At 50.9% G+C, this 23,844-nt stretch overlaps 1 protein-coding gene across 2 annotated transcripts in view; it reads right to left on the reverse strand.

Annotated features, from left to right (window-relative positions):
- Positions 1 to 23,844, reverse strand: part of LOC140426781 (slit homolog 3 protein-like) — a 925,338-nt gene that overhangs the window by 280,781 nt on the left and 620,713 nt on the right. For both annotated transcript variants that reach the window (XM_072511946.1, XM_072511947.1), the window contains one exon: positions 18,563 to 18,726. In XM_072511946.1, coding sequence (XP_072368047.1) covers positions 18,563 to 18,726 — 164 coding nt within the window. The remainder of the gene's footprint in view (positions 1 to 18,562; positions 18,727 to 23,844) is intronic.

Consider the following 23,844-nt stretch of genomic DNA (forward strand, 5'->3'; position numbering starts at 1 on the left):
AGCCCCAACCTTAAGGGGCTAGGCCGGCGCCGGACGAATATCCGCCCCGCCAGCTGGCGGAAAAGGCCTTTGGTGCCCCGCCAGCTGGCGCGGAAATGACATCTCGGGGCGGCGCATTTGCGGGAGCGTCAGCGGCCGCTGACGGCATTCCCGTGCATGCGCAGTGGAGAGAGTCTCTTCCGCCTCCGCCATGGTGGAGACCGTGGCGGAGGCGGAAGGGAAAGAGTGCCCCCACGGCACAGGCCCGTCCGCGGATCGGTGGGCCCCGATCGCGGGCCAGGCCACCGTTGGGGCACCCCCCGGGGCCAGATCGCCCCGCGTCCCCCCCAGGACCCCGGAGCCCGCTCGCGCCGCCTTGTTCCGCCGGTAAGGTAGGTGGTTTAATCTACGCCGGCAGGACAGGCATTTTAGCGGCGGGACTTCGGCCCATTCGGGCCGGAGAATCGCGGGGGTTGGCCCGCCAACCGGCGCGCCGTGATTCCCGCCCCCGCTGAATATCCGGTGCCGGAGAATTTGGCAACAGGCGGGATTCACGCCAGCCCCCAGCGATTCGCCGACCCGGCGGAGGGTCGGAGAATCTCGTCCCAGATTCCAGCATCCGCAGTAATTTGCTTTTAACCAGGCCTAATGATTCTGTATGGAATCTGGCTTGTGATCAGCACCATTTTGTCCTTTCTGTACATTCGAGGAACATTGTTTTTTTGTTGCATTTCCTGGTACCCCCTGTACTGAACTAAACTTAATTTCTAAACTGTTTTTTTTTAACTATACTCTGTACTAGTTGAGGAACTCTATGGGCTTTGTTTTTGGTGTGGCGACTGATGTGTTGGGTAGGTTGGGTCGATGTGGACTGCACTTGATGCAGTGTAGCGAGAGACAGACCTCCAACACTTGATAAGATGCAACACGATTTTATTTAACATCTAACCTATTATACATGTTCAACTGTGGGTTGTCACTATGCTGACTTGACTGGAGACCTGATACTAGTCTAACCAGACTTACTAGCACCACATGGTGTTTGCACTGGCCAGCTCACTAACTCTGACTGTCTCCGAGGCTGGGTCCCTAGAGAGCGGGAAAACTGGTGCCCTCTGGCTTTATAGTGGTTATGTCCTGCCTGGTGATTGGCTGCTCTGTTCTGTGTGCTTACTAGTCATCCTGTGTGACATTCACTGCCTGTGTGCACTCCATTAGATACATAGATGTATATTATGACATCTCCCCCCCCACCTTTTTTTTTCTGTATTGTGTGTGTTGAGATAATAAATATTAAGGTGCATGTGCGTGTGGATGTGTATATGTACGTGACTATCTACAGAATGTGCTAAAATGACCTTGTGTACACAGGAAGGTGTCACTAGTGCAGATATTGGGCAGATGAAACGGTAAAAAACTATATTTACAGAGGTCAAAACGATAAGGTAGCACAATTGTGCAAAAGTTCAGTCTATAAGTTTAGTCTCTGCGGCGGGCGATGAATTGTGGTTGACCTTCTCAAGGGTGGATCAGGGGACCGCCAGCAATGCGGTGGTCGCAGAGGTCGGCAGGATTGCTGGTAGATTGGTGGCCTCATGGTAGGGCACGTCCGGAGGAAGCATTGTGTAAGGCGGGATATCATGGTTAGGTGGCGGGCGTGGAACTCTGCGCAGCGCCCTTCTGTTGTGTCGTAGGAAGGAGCCATCAGCCATGCGGACGAGGAACGATCTCGGGGCCACTTGCTTGACCACCACAGCCGCTGTCAGGCAACTGCACATGAACACGATCAATTGGGACCAGCTCAGGGAGATCCGTGGCATGAGCGCCGCATGCGGATTTCTGTTGGGCCCGAGACTGCTGCATCTTTTGTATGTCCGTGAGGTGGTCAAGGTCTGGAACATGGTTCGCAGAGTGCGATTCATGAGCATCTGCGCGGGAGACAACCCAGTGGCCAGCGGGGATGCTTTGTATGCCAGCAGCGCCAAGTTGAAGTCGAAGCCTGAGTCTGCAGCCTTGCATAGTAATCTCTTGACGATATGGACCCCTTTTTTGGCCTTCGGCTGGAGGTTACGTGACAAAAGTTGTATAGGCGGGCAAAATCAGACCATTCCTGGCTGTAAAAACAGGGACCATTGTCTCTCATCACCGTGAGCGATATCCCATGCCTGGCAAACGTTTCTCTGCATGCTTTAATCACCGCCTTCGACGGGATGCCGGACAGTTTCACCACTTCTGGGTAATTGGAGAAGTAGTCGACCAGGAAGACATAGTCACGCCCCTTGGCGTGGAAAAGGTCGACACCGACTTTGGATCATGGGGAGGTCACTATCTCATGTTGCTGCAGAGTTTCTTTGGGTTGAGCTGGCTGAAATTTCTGACATGTGGGGCAGTTGAGGATCGTGTTGGCAACGTCCTGGCTGATGCCTGACCAATAGACTGCCTCTCGAGTTCTGCGTTGACATTTCTTGACCCCCAGGTAACCCTCATGGAGTTGGCCGAGCACCATAGCTCGCATGCTCTGTGGAATCACAATCCTATCGAGCTTCATGAGGATGCCATCCACCACCGCCAGGTCGTCTTGCATGGCCTGCTGTATTGAACGGACGCTTCTGCGCCGTGGCTGGGATCGCTGGATGCTGGGCAGTGGAGCAGATCTGCAAAGGGCTGCGTAGTGGCCAAGCTTGCCACACTGTAGACACAGTCGTGAGTTTGCCAGACATTGCCGCTTTAAATGGGCGGTGCCACAATTCGGACACATCATGACGCCAACGTCAGCGCGTTCCGTGCGCTATCGTGCATGAGCAGTTTGATCAAATGACATACGCACCTGCGCAGTCTGGCCGTCGCTCTCGCCGTCCCCTCGGTCGTGGCGCGCATGCACAGGGGCCCGGGAAAAGCGCGCAGAATGGCCACTCTCGTCGATACTTAGGCCTGCACCCATTCCGCCTCGTGGGAGATTAGCTTTGCCGTTTCTGTCGCCTTGATGTGGGAGTACCGATTGTTAGCATGTTCGTGGAGAACGCACGTTTCGATGGCGATGGTGAGGGTGAGCTGATTGACTTTCAGGAGCTGTTGGCGAAGGGAATCGGAGTGGACTCCGAAAACGATCTGATCCCGGATCATGGAATCAGTGGTCGAGTCATAGTTACATGACTGCGCGAGGATGCGGAGATGGGTCAGAAAAGATTGAAAAGGTTCATCCTTACCCTGAAGCCTCTGCTGAAAAACGTACCGTTCAAAGCTCTCATTCACCTCAATGTCACAGTGGCTGTCGAACTTCAGTAGGACTGTTTTAAATTTTGTCTTGTCTTCGCCTTCAGCGAATGTAAGGGAGTTGTAGATGTGGATGGCATGGTCCCCGGCTGTGGAGAGGAATAGTGCGATCTTCCTGGCGTCAGATGCGGCCTTGAGGTCGGTGGCTTCTAGATAGAGTTGGAACTTTTGTTTGAAGATCTTCCAATTTGCACCGAGGTTGCCGGCGATGCGGAGCTGCGGAGGAGGGCGGACGTTTTCCATTTCACCGGATGGCTGTTTGCTAGTCAATGCTGATTCACTCAAGGTAGGTCCGTCTGTTTGCTGGGCAACGCTGATTCACTCAAGGTAGGTCCGCCAATTTTCAGCATCACTCACTGGTACCATGATGTATTGGGTAGGCTGGGTCGATGTGGACTTCACTTGATGCAGTGTAGCGAGAGACAGACCCCCAACACTTGATAAGATGCAACACGATTTTATTTAACATCTAAACTATTATACATGTTCAACTGTGGGTTGACACTATGTTGACTTGACTGGAGACATGATACTAGCCTAACCAGACATACTAGCTACCACATGGTGTTTGCACTGGCCAGCTCACTAACTCTGACTGTCACAGAGGCTGGGTCCCGAGAGAGCGGGAAAACTGGTGCCCTCTGGCTTTATGGTGGTCGTGTCCTATCTGTTGATTGGCTGCACTGTGCTGTGTGCTTACTGGTCATCCTGTGTGTCAATCACTGCCTGTCTGCACTCCATTATATACATAGATGTATATTATGACAGCGACTAGGGGCTTTTCACAGAGTGGTGAGCCACGTATGGCTGTTGTATATATTATTGTATTTACTCACTGTTACTGTTGTTGTGTTGATGTTGTTGTTGGCTCCGCCTGTGGCTCTGCCCCTCTGAGAAGGTATATAACCCATCGTTCCGGGACAGCCTCTCAGTGCGGGAGGAGCTACTGGTGGGCACATTCTAGCTGATTAAATTGATACCAATCAATCCAGTCGAAACAGTAGTTAACAAGAACGGTGGTTGCACTGAAAGTCTAACCCCAGTAGGAGAGGGGTGCAGAGATGGGGGAGGACGTAGAGTTTGAAGCAATGAGGTGACGGTGGGCGCAGGGGTACCCGCAGGGGCCAGGTCCCTGAGGGAGACTGTGTCATGCCGCCCGTCACGGTGTGTCACGTATGCGTTCTGAGGGTTCGCATGGAAGAGGTGAACCCTCTCAACCAAGGGATCGGCCTTATGTCTCCTCACGTGCTTCCTGAGGAGTACCGGCCCAGGAGTCATGAGCCAGGTAGGAAGCGAGACCCCGGAGATCGACGTCCTGGGAATCACAAGTAGACGGTCGTGAGGGGTCTCATTAGTGGCAGTACACAACAGTGACCGGATGGAGTGGAGCGCGTCAGGGAGGACCTCCTGCCGGCGGGCGACTGGGAGACTTCTAGACCGTAGGGTCAGAAGGACGGCCTTCCAGACCGTAGCATTCTCCCTCTCCACCTGCCCGTTTACCCTGGGGTTGCAGCTGGTAGCCCTGCTCGAGGCGATGCCCTGAGCAGGTACTGACGCAGCCCATCGCTCATGAATGAGGATCCCCGATCGTTGTGACTATAAGTGGGGAAACCGAACAGGGTGAAGATGCTGTGCAGGGCCTTGATGACTATGGCAGAGGTCATGTCAGGGCATGGGATGGCGAAATGAAAACGTGAATACTCATCAACAACATTGAGAAAGTACACGTTACGATCAGTGGAGGGGAGTGGCCCTTTGAAATCCATACTGAGGCGTTCAAAAGGGCGGGAGACCTACACCAGCTGGACTTTGTGGAGTCGGGTAGGTTGCGGGCCTTGACAAAGTGGAGAAGCTGGGTGACCCCCGGGTGACAGAGGTCATTGTGGAAGCCCATAACCGGTCAGCCTGCGCGTTGGCGCAGGTGCCACGGGACAGGGCATCTGGGGGCTCATTGAGCTTCCCAGGGCGATACAAGATGTCGTAGTTATAGGTGGAGAGCTCGATCCTCCACCGCAAAATCTTGTCGTTCTTAATTTTGCCCCGCTGCGTGTTGTTGAACATGAAGGCAACTGACCGTTGGTCTGTGAGGAGAGTGAATCTCCTGCCGGCCAGGTAATGCCTCCAGTGCTGCACAGCTTCCACACACAGTAACTTCATTGCAGTGTTAATATAAGCCTACTTGTGACAATAAAGGATATTATATTATTGTTATAACAATTCTACACTGTGCTGTACCTTACAGAACTGTAAATTTTGTCTTTTTTAATTCCGGAGGAACTGTTGTGGTCATCTGGGGCGGGATTCTCCGCGAACCGGCGGGGCGGGCCACTCCGGCGCCGAGGAGTGGCGTGAACCACTCCAGCATCGGGTGCTGCGCCATTCGGCGCGGAAGGGCTTGGCGCCACTCCAACCGGTGCCGAAGGGCCTCCGCTGGTCGGCGTGAGTTGCCGCATGCGCGGGAGCTCCAGCGTGTGCTGGCATCAACCCAGCACATGCACAGGGGGGTTCTTATCCGCACCGGCTATGGCGGAGGTTGACAGCGGTCGGTGCGGGGGGAAACAGTGCCCCCACGGCATAGGCCCGCCCGTGGGTTGGAGAATCGCCGGGGGGGGGGGGCCACTGCCAGCAGCAGCCGACTGGCGTGCCGCGATTCCCGCCCCCGCCAAAACCCTGGTGCCGGAGAATTCGGCAGCCGGGGGGGGGGGGAGGGGGGGGGAGATTCACGCCGCCCCCCCCCGCCGATTCTCCGAGAATCCTGCCCCTGTTTTCAAAAGAATTCTTTGCTATACAACAGTGCTGCTCTGTACTGTTCACTACCGGTGTTTGAGGATTTTTTTGTTTTAAAGCCGTCTCTGTTAGGATGACGTCTGCAGGCAAAGCAGCAATTTTAAAGTTACTTACTGTACAGTACAGTATTTCAGACTGTGCTGTACTGTACTTCAATTTTTAGATTCATTTTTCTGTGCAACAATTGCCCTCAGGAACTCTGACATTGATTCCTATGTGAAACAATGCTCCACTTACAGGGGTGATTTTCAGGAACATAACCAACACTTCCAGTGAGGGCTTCCTGTACTCAGCCCATTTACTTCTGCCTTTTTGTACAAAGGTTGAACAAAACCCAAACCAAGTTCAATTACAAAGTTTTTGAACTTTGTGGTGAGATAGAGATAATCGAGGGTGGCACAGTGGTGCAGTGGTTAGCACTGCTGCCTCACGGCACCGAGGACCCGGGTTCGATCCCAGCCCCGGGTCACTGTCCATGTGGAGTTTGCACACTCTCCCGTGTGTGCGTGGGTCTCACCCCCACAACCCAAAAGATGTGCAGGGTAGGTGCATTGGCCACACTTAATTGGAAAAATAAAATTGGGTACTTCAAATTTATTTTAAAAAAATAAAAACGATAGTTGAATTCCAACGTTTTCCTGCTTGTGCTTTTCTCATGTTTCATGTGGAATATCCTAACTGAGGAAGCTAAGTACTGGTTATAATCAAGCTCTGAGACTGCCGATTCATTCATAGTTCCATTGCAGTACCTCTTGCATTTTCACTGGGGTGTGTCAATGTAAAGCATGAGGACTGATTAGAATCAGGTCTCTTGACAATGGATTATCCATAGTCTCATTATTCTTGATGCTTCATGAATTTTATTTAATGCAAGCCATCCATTGCATATTGTACTGTCCAGGGAAACTCTTTGTGTCTGAAACATTGTCTCCAGCTATCCAAAGGAACTATAAAAAGAAAATCATTAGTTATAATTCACCGGCAAGCAGTGGCCCCCTGGATCAGATTGAGATACTTCCAATTTGTTGGCACGTGCTGTCTCAGGCTACTGCAGAAACATAGTAAAGGACCTACATTATTTTTAATCTTGCACTGAGCTTCTTGCCTCTTTTTCTTCCCAAGCACTCCCTTTCTCTCTCTTCTTCACTTATTTTCCCCTCCAAAGATGCGCAGGTTAGGTTGATTGGCCATGTCAAATGGTCCCTTAGTGTTAAAAGTTAGGTGGGGTTATCGGGTAGGACGGATGGGGTGTTTCTTTGGAGGGTTGGTGCAGAATTGATGGGATGAATGGCCGTCTTCTGAACTGTAGGGATTCTATGATTCTATTATTATTATCCCCCCACCCATTCCTTGCCCCCACTCCGAGCATTGCTCCCCAATGTTACAATAATGGGACTTCCGGTTGCGACTATGCAGAGCTAAGTCGCACGTTCGGCAGCTCCCGCTTGGAACAGACTTTTGGGCTCTTTTCAGGGCCCCCAACGGCATTTCTTTTGACATTTCCCGGTGTGGGAAGAAGACTGCAGCATTCCCCTGACAGTGTGTGGCTTGGATCAGGAGCGGGGCGACTAAAAAAGCGGTGGTGAACCCAAAGAAAGTGTGAGGGAAGAAGAGCAAGATGGCGGCGGGCGGGGCCAGGCAGCGTGGATGCAGTGGCCGCAGGGGGTTATCCAGCGCTGCTTCAGGGAGCTCAAAACGGACCTGCTGGAGTCAATGAAGGCTTCTATTGATAAGCTGCTGGAGACCCAGACGGCCCAGGGGGTGGCGATCCGCGAGGTCCGACAAAAGATCTCTGATAACGAGGACGAGATCTTGGGCCTAGCGATAAAGGTGGAGGCGCACGAGGCGCTCCACAAGAAATGGCAGGAACAGTTCGAGGAGATGGAGAACCGGTCGAGGCAGAAGAATCTGCGGATCCTGGGCCTCCCGGAGGGGCTGGACGGGTTGGACGTGGGGGCCTATGTGGTCACCATGTTGAACTCGCTGATGGGAGCGGGGTCCTTCCAGGGGCCCCTGGAGCTGGAAGGGGCCCATAGAGTGCTGGCGAGGAGGCCCAAGGCTAACGAGCCGCTGCGGGCGGTGCTGGTGTGGTTTCATCGGTGCGTACTCAGGTGGGCCAAGAAAGAGAGAAGCAGCAGGTGGGAGAACGCGGAGGTTCGAATATATCAGGACTGGAGCGCGGAGGTGGCGAAGAAGAGTTGCCGGGTACAACCGGGCGAAGGCGGTGCTGCACAGGAAGGGGGTGAAGTTTGGCATGCAGCAGCCGGCGCGACTGTGGGTCACCTACAAGGACCGGCACCATTATTTTGAGTCTCCGGAGGAGGCGTGGGCCTTTGTTCAGGCTGAGAAGCTGGACACAAACCGAGGGTCGGGATGGGGGGGGGCGGGCGTGGGGATGGTAGGGGATTGTTGTTGTTGTGTTACATCTTGAGGGGGGGTTCTTTGTTCTTGTTTCTTTTTGATTCAGTGTGGGTGGTTAGGGTGGGTTGGTCACTGTTTTGCTTGGGTCTGTCGGGTGGGCTGTTGGAGGGGGGCAAGTAAACGGAGTAGGAGGTGGATGGCAGGTAGGGGGGATGGGGCCCCGTGGGGGAGGGGGAGGCCCGAGTCAGGGGTGAGGGGACTGGGTCTGTAAAAGGAGCTGCGCCAGAGGAGGCGGGGCCGGGCAGGTGGAAAGCGCGGGCTTTTTCCCGCGCTGAAGGCTGGAAGGTGCGGTGCCGGGGCGGGGAAGCTTGGGATGGAAGGGGGAGGCGGAGAGCCTACTGGTGGGTAATGGAAGGGGAAGGGTGTCCCGCAATGGGAGGAATCGAAGGAGAGGCGGGAGTGGCCGGGGTCAGCAGGAGTCAGCTGACTTGTGGGAGTGCAATGGGGGGAGCAAAGCAGCTAGGAGGGGTCCTAGCTGGAGGGGGGGGGGTGGTGGGTGGGGGGGAGGGGGGGCTAGGGGGGAACCGGGTTGCTGCTGGTGTGGTCAAAGGGGAGCTGAAGCGAATAGAGGGGATTGGGACGGGGGTCTGCCGCCGTGGGGAACGGGCCGGGCGTGGAGTGCGGGCGCTGGCTGGCCGAGGAGGGGTTATGGTTGTCGGCGGGGGAGGGGGGTGGGTAGCTGCCTGATCCGGCTGATAACCTGGAATGTAAGGGGACTGAACGGGCCGGTAAAGCGGGCCTGGATGTTTACGCACTTGAAGGGGCTGAAGGTGGATGTGGTCATGCTCCAGGAGACACACCTGAAGGTGGCAGACCAGGTAAGGTTGAGGAAGAGGTGGGTAGGTCAGGTGTTTCATTCGGGGCTGGATGCCAAAAATCGGGGGGTGGCGATCTTGGTGGGAAAGAAGGTGTCGTTCGAGGCGTCGAGCATTGTGACAGACAATGGCGGCAGGTACGTAATGGTAAGTGGTAAGCTGCAAGGGGAGAGGGTGGTGCTGGTCAACGTGTACGCCCCGAACTGGGACGATGTGGGTTTAATGTGGCGCATGTTGGGTCGGATTCCGGACTTGGAAGTGGGGGGCCTGATAATGGGGGAAGACTTTAACACGGTGCTGGATCCGGCACTGGACCGCTCCACGTCTAGGATGGGTAGGAGGCCGGCGGCGACTAAAGTGCTGAGGGGTTTATGGACCAGATGGGAGGGGGGACCCTTGGAGATTTGCAAGGCCGGGGGCTGGGGAATTTTCATTCTTCTCGCACTTTCATAAGGCCTACTCCCGGATAAACTTTTTTGTTCTGAGCAGGGCTCTGATAGCGAGAGTAGAGGATACCGAGTACTCAGCGATAGCCATTTCGGATCACGCCCGCATTGGGTAGACCTACAGCTGGGGCAGGAGAGGCGCCAGCCCCCGTTGTGGCGCTTGGAGGTGGGGCTGTTGGCGGACGAGGAGATGAGTGAGCGGGTCCGAAGAAGCATAGAGAGATACCTGGAGGCCAACGATAATGGGGAGGTCCAAGTGGGGATGGTCTGGGAGGCGCTGGTTAGGGAAGAGCTGATCTCCATTAGGGCCCACAAGGAGAGGAGAGAGCAGAGAGAGAGGGAGAGGCTGGTGGGGGAGATGGTGAGGGTATACAGGAGGTACGCGGAGGTGACGGAGGAGGGACTGTTGAGGGAGAGGAGTAGCCTCCAGGCCGAATTCGACCTGTTGGGAGATTGGGGGAGGTAAGGATAGGGGAGGGAGTGTGGTGCGGAGTGGGGTTGGCATCAATGGGGTCTTCAAGGACTTTTATGAGGAACTGTATCGATCCGAGCCCCCACTGGAGGAGGGACTGGTGGGCTGCTTTCTGGACCAATTGAGGTTCCCGAAGGTGGAGGAGGGACTGGTGGCGGAATTAGGGGCCCCAATTGGGCTGGAGGAGCTGGCCAAAGGGATAGGGAGCATGCAGGCGGGGAAGGCACCGGGGCCGGACGGTTTCCAAGTCGAATTCTACAAAACATATTTGGACCTGTTGGGCCCGTTGCTGGTTAGGACCCTCAATGAGGCAAGGGAGGGGGGGCCTTGCCCCCGACGATGTCCCAGGAACTGATCTCCTTGATCCTGAAGTGGGACAAGGATCCCCTGCAGTGTGGGTCTTACAGGCCCCGATTTTGTTGTTAAATGTAGATGCCAAGGTGCTGGCGAAGGTTTTAGCTATGAGAATTGAGGATTGTGTGCCGCAGGTTATCCACGAAGACCAGACGGGGTTCGTGAAGGGGAGGCAGTTGAACGCGAATGTGCGGAGGCTCCTGAACGTTATGATCCCGGCGAGGGAGGGGGAGGCGGAGATAGTGGTGGCGATGGACACTGAGAAGGCCTTCGATAGGGTAGAGTGGGGGTACCTGTGGGAGGTGCTGAAGAGGTTTGGGTTTGGGGAGGGGTTCGTTAAGTGGGTTAGGCTGTTGTACGAGGTACCGATGGCGAGTGTGGCCACGAGCAGGAGGAGGTCTGAGTACTTTTGGTTGCATCGAGGGACGAGGCAGGGGTGTCCCCTGTCCTCCCTGCTCTTCGCACTGGCGACTGAATCCCTGGCTGTGGCACTGAGGGAGTCGAGGAGCTGGAGGGGGTTAGTGCCGGGTGGGGAGGAGCATAGGGTGTCGCTCTATGCGGACGACTTGCTGCTATATGTGGCGGACCCGGTAGGCGGAATGCCGGGGGTAATGAGGATCCTCAGGGAGTTCGGGGATTTCTCAGGGTACAAGCTCAACATGAGTAAGAGCGAGTTGTTCGTGGTTTACCCAGGGGACCAGGAGAGGGGGATTGGCGAGCTCCCACTAAAAAGGGCGGGGAGGAACTTCAGGTATTTGGGGGTCCAGATCGCCAGGAGCTGGGGGGCCCTGCATAGACTAAATTTCACGAGGTTGGTGGAGAAAATGGAGGAGTTTAAGAGGTGGGACGCGTTGCCGCTGTCCCTGGCGGGTAGGGTGCAGTCAGTCAAGATGACGGTGCTCCCCAGGTTTTTGTTCCTGTTCCAGTGCCTCCCCATTCTTATCCCGAAGGCCTTCTTTAGGCGGGTAAACAGGAGCATAACGGGGTTTGTGTGGGCACGAGCGACTCCGAGGGTGAGAAGGGTGTTCCTGGAGCGGAGTACGGATAGGGGGGGGGCTGGTGTGCCCAACCTCTATGGGTACTACTGGGCCGCCAATGCGGCGATGGTGCGCAAGTGGGTGATAGAGGGGGAGGGGGCTGCATGGAAGAGGCTGGAGATGGCGTCTTGTGAGGGTACGAGCCTGGAGGCGCTGGCAATGGCGCCGCTGCCGCTACCTCCAATGAGGTATACCACGAGCCCGGTGGTGACGGCTACCCTCAAAATCTGGGGGCAATGGAGGCGGCACAGGGGGGAAGTGGGGGCCTCGGTGTGGACCCCGATACAGGGGAACCACCGGTTTGTCCCAGGAAAAATAGATGGAGGGTTTTCGGCGTGGCACAGGGCAGGGATAAGAAGGTTGGGGGACCTGTTTGTGGATGGGAAGTTCGCTAGCCTTGGTGTGCTGGAGGAGAAGTACGGGCTCCCTCCGGGGAACATCTTTAGGTATCTACAGGTAGCGGCGTTTGCCAGGCGGCAAGTGGTGGAATTCCCGCTGCTGCCATGCACGGTACAGGACAGGATGCTCTCGGGGGTGTGGGTTGGAGAGGGGAAGATCTCGGCAACATACCAAGTGATGTAGGAGGAGGAGGAGGCCTCGGTGGAGGAGCTGAAAGTTAAGTGGGAGGAGGAGTTGGGGGAGGATATCGAGGAGGGGATGTGGGCAGATGCCCTTGGGAGGATGAGCTCTTCCTCTTCGTGCGTGAGGCTCAGCCTCATACAGTTTAAGGTGCTGCACAAGGCACACATGACCGGGACAAGGATGAGCCGGTTTTTTGGGGTTGAGGACAGGTGTGTTAGGTGCTCAGGGAGCCCAGCAAACCACACCCATTTGTTCTGGGCGTGCCCAGCGCTGGAGGAATTTTGGAAGGGCGTAGCGAGGACGGTGTCGAGGGTGGTAGGATCCAGGGTCAAACCGGGCTGGGGGCTCACAATATTTGGGGTTGCATGGGAGCCAGGAGTTCAGGAGGCGAAAGAGGCCGGTATTCTGGCATTTGCATCCCTGGTAGCCTTCTGCAGTGGAAGGATGCGCGGCCCCAAAGCGTGGAATCCTGGATCAACGATATGGCGGGGTTTATTAAATTGGAGAGGGTGAAATTTGCATTAAGGGGATCGGTGCAAGGGTTTTTCAGGCGGTGGCAACCGTTCTTGGACTTCCTGGCAGAACGGTAGACAATGGTCAGCAGCAGCATCAGCAACTCGGGGGGGGGGGGTTCTATTTTACTTTTGTTTGACTATACTGGGGGATCTGAGGGGGTGTATAAATTTGCTGTGTGTTAATTCGGGGTGTTAATTTATTATTTATGTATAGGGGGAGGGGGGTTGTTTTGTTTGGTTTTGTACTTAATTCCACTGGGTTCCTTTTACATTTTGTTGTTGATATTTTGTGAAAACTTTAATAAAAATTATTTTCAAGAAAAAAAAATGTTACAATAATGGAAGGGATTAGGCAACTCTGGAGACAATATGCAAGAGTTCTGAGAAAAGTTACCGCTTGGAGTATACAGAGCTTCTAATTATCAGCAACACTCAGGAAACAATGGTGGGGCAGAGAAATCTAGACTTCAATGGTAGTTCATGTACACTTGCACATACCTTCATCTATACCTTTTTCACTACAGTCAGCTTAACTAACAGGAGGATCCAGTCTAGCACCACCAGCAGGCAGAGGGGCTTTTTGAAAACCCGTTTAAACTTTCCAGGTTGAGAACTCTAGATTTAACTCTGCGAGGCTGATAGTCCATTTGGTGGATGCAAGTTAGAATTGAACAGACCTGAGGGGGATCTTCTGTATGAAAGCCCAGGTCAGTAAAAGTGAATGTGACTCCCCAGAGGATATTCTACAGCCTGCGGGTTCTAATTGAAGACACAATCTAGAAGATCCGATCGAAGCGGTGGATTTCAAAACTTTGTGTCCCGCGATATGTATCTACTCCTAGGCTAAGTAGTAGCCAGCCACCCTGCTCCCAGACCTCTGCGAGCCTGCTTGAGTGTAGCCAAAGGATTCCTCTCCCTTCTTACATCTACTGTAAGCAGTTCACACCTACCTGTAAATATAGGGGATGGATTCTCCGTCCCACCGCACCAGTTTTCTGGTGCGGCGCGCCCCTGCCGGCAGGGATTCTCCATCCCGCCAGCCGGCCAATGGGGTCTCCCATTGTAGGCAGCCCCATGCTGTCACAAAATCCTTGGGCATGGGTGCGCTGCTGGTGCAACAGAGAATCCAGTGCAGGAACAGCACAGAAACAGGTCATTCAGTCCAACCAGTCTGAACATGCCAGTATTTATGTTCCACTCAAGACCCCTCCCAACTCTCTCCACATGATCGTCGAATCAAGACTTCCTTCAACAGTTGTCCAGCTTCCCCTGAAACGCAGCTATATTATTCACTTCAACCATTCCCTGTGATAATGAGCTGCACGTTTTCACCACTCGTTGGGTAAAGAAGTTTCTTCTGAACTCCCTATCAGATTTCTTGGTGACTACCTTAGATTAATGGCCTCTTCCCCACGGGAGGAAACATTCTCACTTGCTCCTCCTTCAGGTATCATTTACCCTCTGAGGGCGTCACTGACCATGAACTTTCATTGGCAAAGTGATTTTCTGTTACCTGCTGCAGAATGGCTGACCAGGAAACACTACCGCTCTTACTGCCCAGTTCATCAGGTCCATTGGAAACATTCAGAGGTTGAGTAGTGGATGAGCAGAGGGACCTAGGTGTCCATGTACATAGATCCCTGAAAGTTGCCACCCAGGTTGATAGGGTTGTGAAAAAGGCCTATGGAGTGTTGGCCTTTATTGGTAGAGGGATTGAGTTCCGGAATCATGAGGTCATGTTGCAGCTGTACAAAACTCTGGTACGGCCGCATTTGGAGTATTGCGTACAGTTCTGGTCACCGCATTATAGGAAGGACGTGGAGGCTTTGGAGCGGGTGCAGAGGAGATTTACCAGGATGTTGCCTGGTATGGAGGGAAAATCTTATGAGGAAAGGCTGATGGACTTGAGGTTGTTTTCGTTGGAGAGAAGAAGATTAAGAGGAGACTTAATAGAGGCATACAAAATGATCAGGGGGTTAGATAGGGTAGACAGTGAGAGCCTTCTCCCGCGGATGGAAATGGCTGGCACGAGGGGACATGGCTTTAAACTGAGGGGTAATAGATATAGGACAGAGGTCAGAGGTAGGTTCTTTACGCAAAGAGTGGTGAGGCCGTGGAATGTCCTACCTGCAACAGTAGTGAACTCACCAACATTGAGGGCATTTAAAAGTTTATTGGATAAGCATATGGATGATAATGGCATAGTGTAGGTTAGATGGCTTTTGTTTCGGTGCAACATCGTGGGCAGAAGGGCCTGTACTGCGCTGTATCGTTCTATGTTCTATGTTCTTTGATATTCAACCTGTTTGGCATTCTTATGAGCGCAGTTTTCTTGGCCATCAAGTCCTGGCGTGGGACTGAAACCCAAAGCTTCTGGCCCAGAGGTTGAGACGCTACCCTAAAGGTCGTGTTACAGTGGATGAAGTGGGGCTTTTCACAGTAACTTCATTGAAGCCTACTTGTGACAATAAGCGACTATTATTATTGTTACTGATGTCAAACGATATATAGAGAAAGCAAATTTAAAATGTCATCTTAACAAAGAATAAAAAGAGCTGACCAAAACAAAGAATGCGAGACCTGCCGAACCAGGCATATCGCGGCGATGTGAACCAGGATGCTCACCAGAAGATGCACTAAAGCCTACCCTGACTGATTGAACAAGTTAGAATCTTCATGGCCAGCTGGTGCACAGCACAAACTGTGTGAAATGTGATCTTCAGTCCGCAGGTTACCACAGAAACAAGTAAATAATGTAATGCCTTTATCTTGTTTACAGCAGGGAGACCAAAACCAGATGGAAAGAATACAAATGAATGGCCTCGCCAGGTTTACAGCTTAAACGCCGGTTTAAAACAAAATAGAAAGTAGAGCAGAAAGCAGACAGCAATTAAAAAATCCAATTACTTCCTCAATAATTGAAACAGGACAAATCCAACTTCATCCCAGGAATCCGTAATTATTTATCCTAATTAAAAGCACACTGCGGATATCCGACTCAGACATGGCTCCAGTGAATTAATTGCTTTCATAGTACAAGTTTCACCAGTTTCTATTTGTGACTACGTGTTTCAAGCCATATGGGATTATATATAGACAATGCTTCTATTTAATTACACACTTTCTGTCACAAGAAGATTTACTTCATTGAAATTTCTTTGTACATACCTGTGTTACATGGGAAGAAAAATATGTTTTTTAATGAGTTGCTTTTCATAATTGCCATAAATCTGATCCTGGAGCTATTTTAGACTGTGACATTCTTGGGTGGGAAGTGCCACACAAGGTCAGATGCCTTACAAAAAAATTTAATGAGCCTTCCGTAGATTCACCTATGTAAGCATTGTCGCGACCTTTACTTCCTCTAGATAGTCAAGTTTGATCGTCTTCTCGGTGCTCCGCCAGGACCACCGCCGACTCCGGTGGGGCCGATCCGAGGACCCCACTGAACCATCCGATCGGTAGTAGTGATGGGTGGTGTTTATAAAGGGCAGGAACTTCATCATCACGAGCTTATGACCCATACTTACTGGGAATTCCTTGTTCCTGGGAAACAATTGCAATTCTCATACCCATCACAAATGGGATTCAACGGGTTACCCACACCTGGCTGCAGAGGGTAGACACACGCTAGTCCGCTTGTTTTCAGTAGCCATGAAACCTTGTGTTCCATTTTGGTTCATGGTTGGCTTTCAGAGAGATCAGCACAGCCTATTTCCCTAAGAGTTGGAGATTCGCCTCATTAATACTTTGATCTTCAAAATCCCACAATTTAACTTTCTGCTTTGGGAAAGGAACCACGTTGGACCCAGCAGTTTCACAGTAAATCCTGCAGCTTCCAGTCGAAACCACAGCGGAACCCAACAACACCTAGTCTGAACCAACAGTATCACAGGGAAACCCTGCAAGCTGCCAGCTCAAGCCAACTGCATCACAGTGAAGCCCTATGGCTTCCAGCCAAACCAACAATGTCACTGGGAAATCCTTCAATGTCTTGTCCCAAACTAACAGTATGACAGAGAGTTAGCACCAGAAATTAACCATGACAGCCGGTAAGTTGTTGTAAGCACCCTACAGCTTTCCCCAAATCCTCAAGGTGAAGTGCTAAGTGTCACTTGTCTCACTCTGCACAAATGTCATGTCCTCAGCTCTGCCATGGTTGGGCAATTGATCTTTGCTTTCAGTGCTGCCTACAACCCGGAAGCAAAGGGAGTAATGGACCTGTTCCGACTTTGAGCACACAGGTTTGAGCACGACTTAACTCCAAGCTCTGTCCAATATCTCCAGCCTCACCATCCATTTGCCCTTTCGGCCATCTTTATGATCTCTTGATGTCACATTGACAAATTACTGGTGAATTATGGTGAATTTGTTTTGAAACAAATCGCTCTTTGGATATCAGCATTTACAGATGGCCAACATTTATTACCCATCCTTAGTGACCTTTGAGAAGGGTCCCTGTCTTTGTGGATTATTTTACAGGGAACACAGTGATCCAGCACCAATGATGAAATGGTGTAACTTTTCCAAGCTAGAATGATTTTATCTAGGATGGGAACTTTATGGCTGGCTTTGTGCCGCGGACTGAAACAAATTAAGATATGTATTGAGAGTGTTCAAACTCATTTCACATAACATTGCTACAGCAGAGAACATAGGAATGAGTGATTGCCCTTGAAATAAAGGCTGCATTTAACCAAGTGTGGCATCAAGGAGCCCGAGCAAAACTGGTGTCAATTAAATCAGGGGAAAATTCTCTTCTGGTTGGAGTCATGCCTGGCACAAAGGAAGCTGGTTGTGCTTGTCGAAGGTTAATCATTGCTGCAGGAGTTCCTCAGGGTAGTGTCCTAGGCCCAACCATCATCAGTTGCTTCCTCAATGACCTTCCCTCCATCGTAAGGTCAGAAATGAGGATGTTCACTGTAGATTTCACAATATTCAGCACCATTTACGACTCCTCAGTTACTGAACTCCTTACCAAATAGCACTGTGGGTGTACCTACACTTCATGGCTTGCATGGGTTCAAGGCAGCAGCTCACCACCACCTTTATAAGGGTAATTAAGGATGGGCAATAAATGCTGGCCTCGCCAGCGATGCCCACATTCATGAATGAATAACAAACATCGAGCTGATAATGTAAAGGTGTTGGTATATACCAATTCTCTAAGAGAAGAACAACACTAATGTTAAGAGATTTCCTTAGGGTACATGATAGTGCAATAGGTTTAAACACTGGCATTTAAGCTCTGACCTGGGTTTGAATGAAGCCCAAACTAGTAAAATGTTAGCCTCTGCTAGCCATAAGGGACCACCAGGTTACATTTGGACTTTTCAACTCAGATCCCATTGGCAATGGCAGAAAGACCACAAAACTACTCGTTATTTGGCACAAGAGAAGCTGATGTTGAGTCAACTTTTAAAAGCAATTAGGGATGGGCAACAAATGCTGGCCTTGCGAGTGACATTCACTCCCAAGAATTAATAAAAAGATAGGGGGTACTCTCCTCAGTTAGGGACACCGGCGCATTGTTGGGACAGAGCTGAGTGAACTTTACTTTGCATCTTTATAGCGCCGACATTGGATGGCCGAAAAAAAGAAAATGATTAATAGTCCTGGGCAAAAGCCCTGAACTTGAAAAGTACAATTCAAACTGGGAAAAATTTCCACAGAAATAAGAATCGTTAAATAAACCTTATGACTTACAGGACGGCAGCTCATGAAGCTTTTAGATAAAATATATCTGATTAAAATAAACATCCAAAGAATGTTGTTCTTTATAATCCACTTTGGAACGAGCGACGTTTGCTACTAAATATGTTAAATTAGCATGAAATAAAGGGAAGCTCCTTAAAGTTCGGAATAAGGTAAGATTTCTTACCACTGCAGACAAATTCCTTCTTCGGAACATCAGCGATGTAGAGGCCCCTCAGGTGAACGGGAGCTGTGCACTGGGCATACTGCCCAATGGGTCGTCGTTGGCGTATCCAGTCAGAGAGCCAGGCCAAGTGGCAATTGCAGATCAGATTGTTGGAGTGAAGTCGCCTGTGGAGACGTGAGACCACCAGGTAAGAAAAAGTTAACAAGACTCAAGTGCAGCCCTGTGCTTACACATATGCGAGACATTCTAGCCGGTTAAGTGGTGCAGGCGAACTCTAACCCTTTGACATTTGAAGAATATTTTATATTGAGTTACGTATTTGGTTTCGTTTGCACCTCCCACAAATAAAATCAAGTTAAGTAGACATGACCAACCCACAGTGCTGAATATTAAGGGATTCACAGAGCAACAGATTAGACCTTTCACTTCATGCTGTACCACATAGAATAGGAAAATCCCCTCACTCAACGCTCGAGGTTCAGCTGAATTTCACTGCTTTTGCATCGACATAAAATATCTGACCGAAAAATCCTCTGATAACCAGAAAATCTTTTTCACTTTCACTTGTCTTCTGAGTGTTAAACGTTCCAGTCAGAAATGCTCAACCTTTCAGTTCGACAGTCAGATGTCTTTTACTGGACGGTGGGGAGTGTGTGGTAATGATAATGACTGAAGTCAAGTGACTGTTGCCATGCCAACCTATAAACAGACGCATTTCCTTTGTAAAAACTGCCATTTGTCATTTACCCCTGCAGTCGCTCTCATTCATGTAAATGGTATTCTCCTTTCTCTTCACGGCGTTGTGTCACAGGCAGAACTGATATGCATTCAGATAAAATAAGATTCATATTTTTGCAGCTACCTGACTGTAAAGGCTAAGAAATGTAATAAGTTGACTACCTTGTGGCCGAGCCGCAAAGGAAAATACATTTCTTTCTAAATAGCCTATTCAGAAAGCAGGTTGATCCAGCAGGTACAAGACAATCCAAACTTCTGTGCATTCCCCTGTGACTATGCTCCATTGTGTTTCTCGTATATCTATCTAAATGCAGGTTTATCATGGTTTACTCTGCCTGATCAGTCAGCCTGCCACGATGCTTCATGCTGGTTTGCAGCCTTTAAAGAAAAAGGATTTTTCACAACTCTTCCACACGTTAAAGAAACACCAAACAATTTCAGTTTCTTTTTGCACCTTTATTTGATTAATGTGATTTGATTTGTTTTTGCTTGTTTTGCCCACACGTCCCTCTACCCCATCCTCTCCTGCTGAAGGTGCTTAGTCAATGCTGGATGTATCTCACCCAAGGGAGGCATTGTTTGACAGAGGATGGAGGGTGAGTGGTGGGGGCATCACTGGTAAACCCTTTTCTGTCGTCAATCATCCACCCGCAAGCAATTCCCAGTCGTGACTCTATCACACACCGGTGATACTACGCTCTCTCAGCGCCCAACCCAAAGCCTCCTATTGTGCGTACATGGTGCAACCATTGTAATGCACCATTGGCAAATACCAATTAGGAGCAAATATTATCTATTTCCTTCATGCCCCTAACAGGGTGCACTGAGGTCAATTTAAGTGACTCTATCAGCAATCCAGTCAAAAGCAACAGTACAAAACTGAATTCCTTTTATGAAAAGTTTGCAACAAAAGGACATGCAACCACCCAGATTTTAAGTGGGCATTAATTGACCAACTATTTGGTTGCCTATCTTAATCTCCCTTTACGTGGCTCAATCTCAAATGTTGTTTGCTTTTAGCTCCTGTGAAGCGCTGAGGGACATTTTACGAAGGAATGTATAATAATCCACAGGAGGCAGGGGTACCGTCACTACACCAGCATTTATTTGCAATAACTATATACAAGAGCAGCTCCAAACAGTGCTGCTAGCATTCCAGTCAACTGAAGACTGGTTCACAAAGCCTACACAGGTGCTTATGTGGCCCCCCTCAATGAGCTATCATTGAGGGAGCTCATACTCCACTCCAATTGCCAACCAATAATGCCAATTGGAGGTCATTACACCCCTCCCCCCCCCTCCCCCCACCCCCCAAGGTCCGAGGAATTCCTGCCAGCTGGCATTCTTCGGAGCTTCTTCCTGCTCCTCATGTCCGGGTCTGTCACCTCTGTGGCGTCCGCCGGGTCGTTCTCCGACGTGGGTGGGGTGTACCTTATAGGTGGCCGTCTTTTCCTTGATGACCTCCTTGGAAGTTGTTCTTCCTCCTCCTCGGGGAGAGGTGTCGCGGCAGCCTCATCGAAGGTGTCCATTTCCGACTCTGACGACTGGATGATGTGGTCTGGAGAAATTGCTCGGGGCTGGGGGGTGGGTATCTTTTCCGTCTGGGCTATCCCAGCTTGAGGCGGTCCTGCTTCGCCTGCCTCCAGGTGTGGTTCCGCTGCCCTTATTTGGTCTAGGTCTTTCTTCAGAACCTTACCTCCTATGGAAACTTCATAGGATATGGGCCCTGTTTGGGACTCTACCATGCCTTTGACCCACGTTGGTCCATTCCCATAATTCTTGACCCAAACCGGTGCCCCCACCTGGAAATGTCTCTGCTGCCGACTATTATCATGCCCCCTGCGTTGGACCTCCTGTTGTTTCTCCACTTACCCCGTTAAATTTGGGAAAAGGAGACTCAGCCTCGTTCGCAGCCGCCTTCCCATTAAGAATTCAGCTGGCAATATGCCCGTTGTGGAATGCGGTGTGGTCCTCTAATCAAACAGCCAGCGGGAGAGCTGTGTGTCCATTGACGCTGCCGGCTGCTTCTTGAGTCCCGCTTTTAGTGTCTGGACCGCTCTCTCTGCCAGGCCGTTGGATGGTAACGGGCCGTTTTGATGTGGCGGACTCCGTTTCCCTTTTAGGAATTTTCCAAATTCCCCACTTGTGAATGCCGTTCCGTTGTCTGACACCAATACCTCCGGAAGTCCATGTGTTGCAAACGAGGCCCTGAGCTTTTCAATTGTCAATGCTGTGCTTGCCGCGTTTACCCGGTGGACGTCCAACCATTTGGAGCGGGCGTCCACTACCACCAAAAACATTGAGCCCATGAAAGGGCCGGCGTGGTCAATATGCAGGCGGGTCCACGTTCTGCTTGGCCATTCCCACGGGTGCAATGGCGCAGCTGGTGGCACTCTTTGCCCCTGTTGGCACTCCTGGCACCGATGTACCAAGGCTGCTATGTCTGTGTCCAATCCTGGCCACCAAACGTAGCTTCGAGCTAGCATCTTCATTTTAGACACCCCTGGGTGTCCGTGATGTAACTCGGTTAAGATTGCCCGACGGCCCTGAGCTGGGACTATTACCCGGGCTCCCCATAATAGGATACCGTCTTCTACGGTTATTTGGTCCCTTCTGCTCCAGTATGGGTGCATCTGGGGCTCCACTGGTCTCTCCAGTTCCCCTGTTAGCAGTAAATGCTTCATCTTGGCTAAAACTGGGTCTTTTTGCGTCCACAACCGAATATGTTGTGCGTTCACTGGTAGGGTGTCCAAAACATTTAGAGTCATTACTGTCTCCTCTATTTTCGGTATTAGCGGCGGGGTGTCTGGGAGGGGAAGTCTGCTCAAAGCATGTGCATTTGCTACTCGCGTTCCCGGTCTGTGCTCCAGAACGTATCTATACGCCGCCAGTAGCAATGCCCAGCGTTGGATTCTAGCTGATGCAATTGGGGGTATTGATTTGACTTCTTTTAATGACCCTAATAACGGCTTATGGTCCGTCACTATGGTGAATTTCCGCCCGTACAGATACTGGTGAAATTTTTTTACTGCAAATATCACCGCCAGTCCTTCCTTCTCGATTTGGGCATACTTTCTCTCAGCCATCACCAAGGTCCTCGAAGCATAGGCTATTGGCTGTTCTTCCCCATTCCTTCCTCTATGGGCTAAGACGGCTCCTACCCCGTAAGGTGATGCGTCACACGTGACCACCAACTCTTTCCTTGGGTCATAATGCTCTAGGACATTTTCGGATGACAGCTGTTCCTCAATGTCCCTAAATGCTCGGTTTTGGCGGACCATTTCCATTCTTGTCCCTTTTTTAGCAGCTGGTGGAAGGGTTCTAGGATGGAAGCCCTTTTTTCAATAAATTTGCCATAATAGGTTACCAATCCTAGAAATGATCGTAGCTCCTGGACCGTGGTGGGAGCTGGGGCTTCTTTTATTGCTCTTACTCTGTCTTCCAATGGGTGTAAGCCCGACTCGTCTACTTTATATCCCAGGTACGTCACTTGTGGGGCCAGAAAAACACATTTTTCTCTTTTCAGCCGTACGCCTGCCTTTGCGAAACTCCTGAGCACTTCCTCCAGGTTCCTTAAGTGTTCCCTGTTTGTCCTACCCGTGATTAAGACATCGTCCAAATAAATCGTCACCTGTGGTGGTCCCTGCAGAATATTTTCCACCGTACGCTGGAATACAGCGCAGGCTGATGACACTCCGAAGGGTAGCCTAGAATAATGAAAAAGTCCCTTCAGGGTGTTGATCGTAGCGAACTTCTGGGCGTCCTGGTCCAGTTTTAACTGCAGGTAGGCATGGCTCATGTCCAGTTTTGTGAACAAAAGCCCACCTGCCAATTTGGCATATAGGTCGTCTATTTTCGGGATCGGGTATTTGTCCAGCAGTGCATATTTGTTTACCGTCTGTTTGAAATCTCCAGAGACGTATCGAGCCATCTGGCTTCAAAATTGGTACCACCGCCGCTGCCCATTCAGAGAACTGTACTGGCCTGATAATGCCGTCACGCCGTAACCTTTCTATTTCAACATCTACTTTCTTCCTTAATGCAAGAGGTACCGGCCTGGCCTTACAAAATTTCGGAAGGGCTACTGGGTCCACGTGCAAAGTTGCTTTGGCGCCTATAATTTCTCCCAAACCTTCTTGGAAGACCTCCGGGTATTTTTGGAGTACTCCACTCAACTGCCCGCTTCCACTCTGGAAAATTTTCATCCAATCTAATTTTAGGTCTTTCAGCCAGCTCCGTCCTATTAAGTTCGGACCAGAGCCCTCTACTATCGTCAACGGTAATCTGAGCAATTGTTTGTCATATTCCACGGGTACCCGAGTCGTGTCTAGAATTTCCAGGGGTTCCCCCCTGTAGGTTTTAAGTTTCGACGATGTTTTTGTTAGGGTTAGTGGCTGGAGTCCATCTTTGATTTTTAAAAATGCTGCCACTCCCATTACTGAGACGGCTGCATCCGTGTCTATTTCCATTATTGTCGGCCGACCGTTCACCCGTGGGGTAACCTTAATAGGTTCTGCATTCTTTGTTGCAATATTATATAACTC

The sequence above is a fragment of the Scyliorhinus torazame genome, chromosome 7, assembly GCF_047496885.1.
Source record: "Scyliorhinus torazame isolate Kashiwa2021f chromosome 7, sScyTor2.1, whole genome shotgun sequence".
NCBI lineage: Eukaryota > Metazoa > Chordata > Chondrichthyes > Carcharhiniformes > Scyliorhinidae > Scyliorhinus > Scyliorhinus torazame.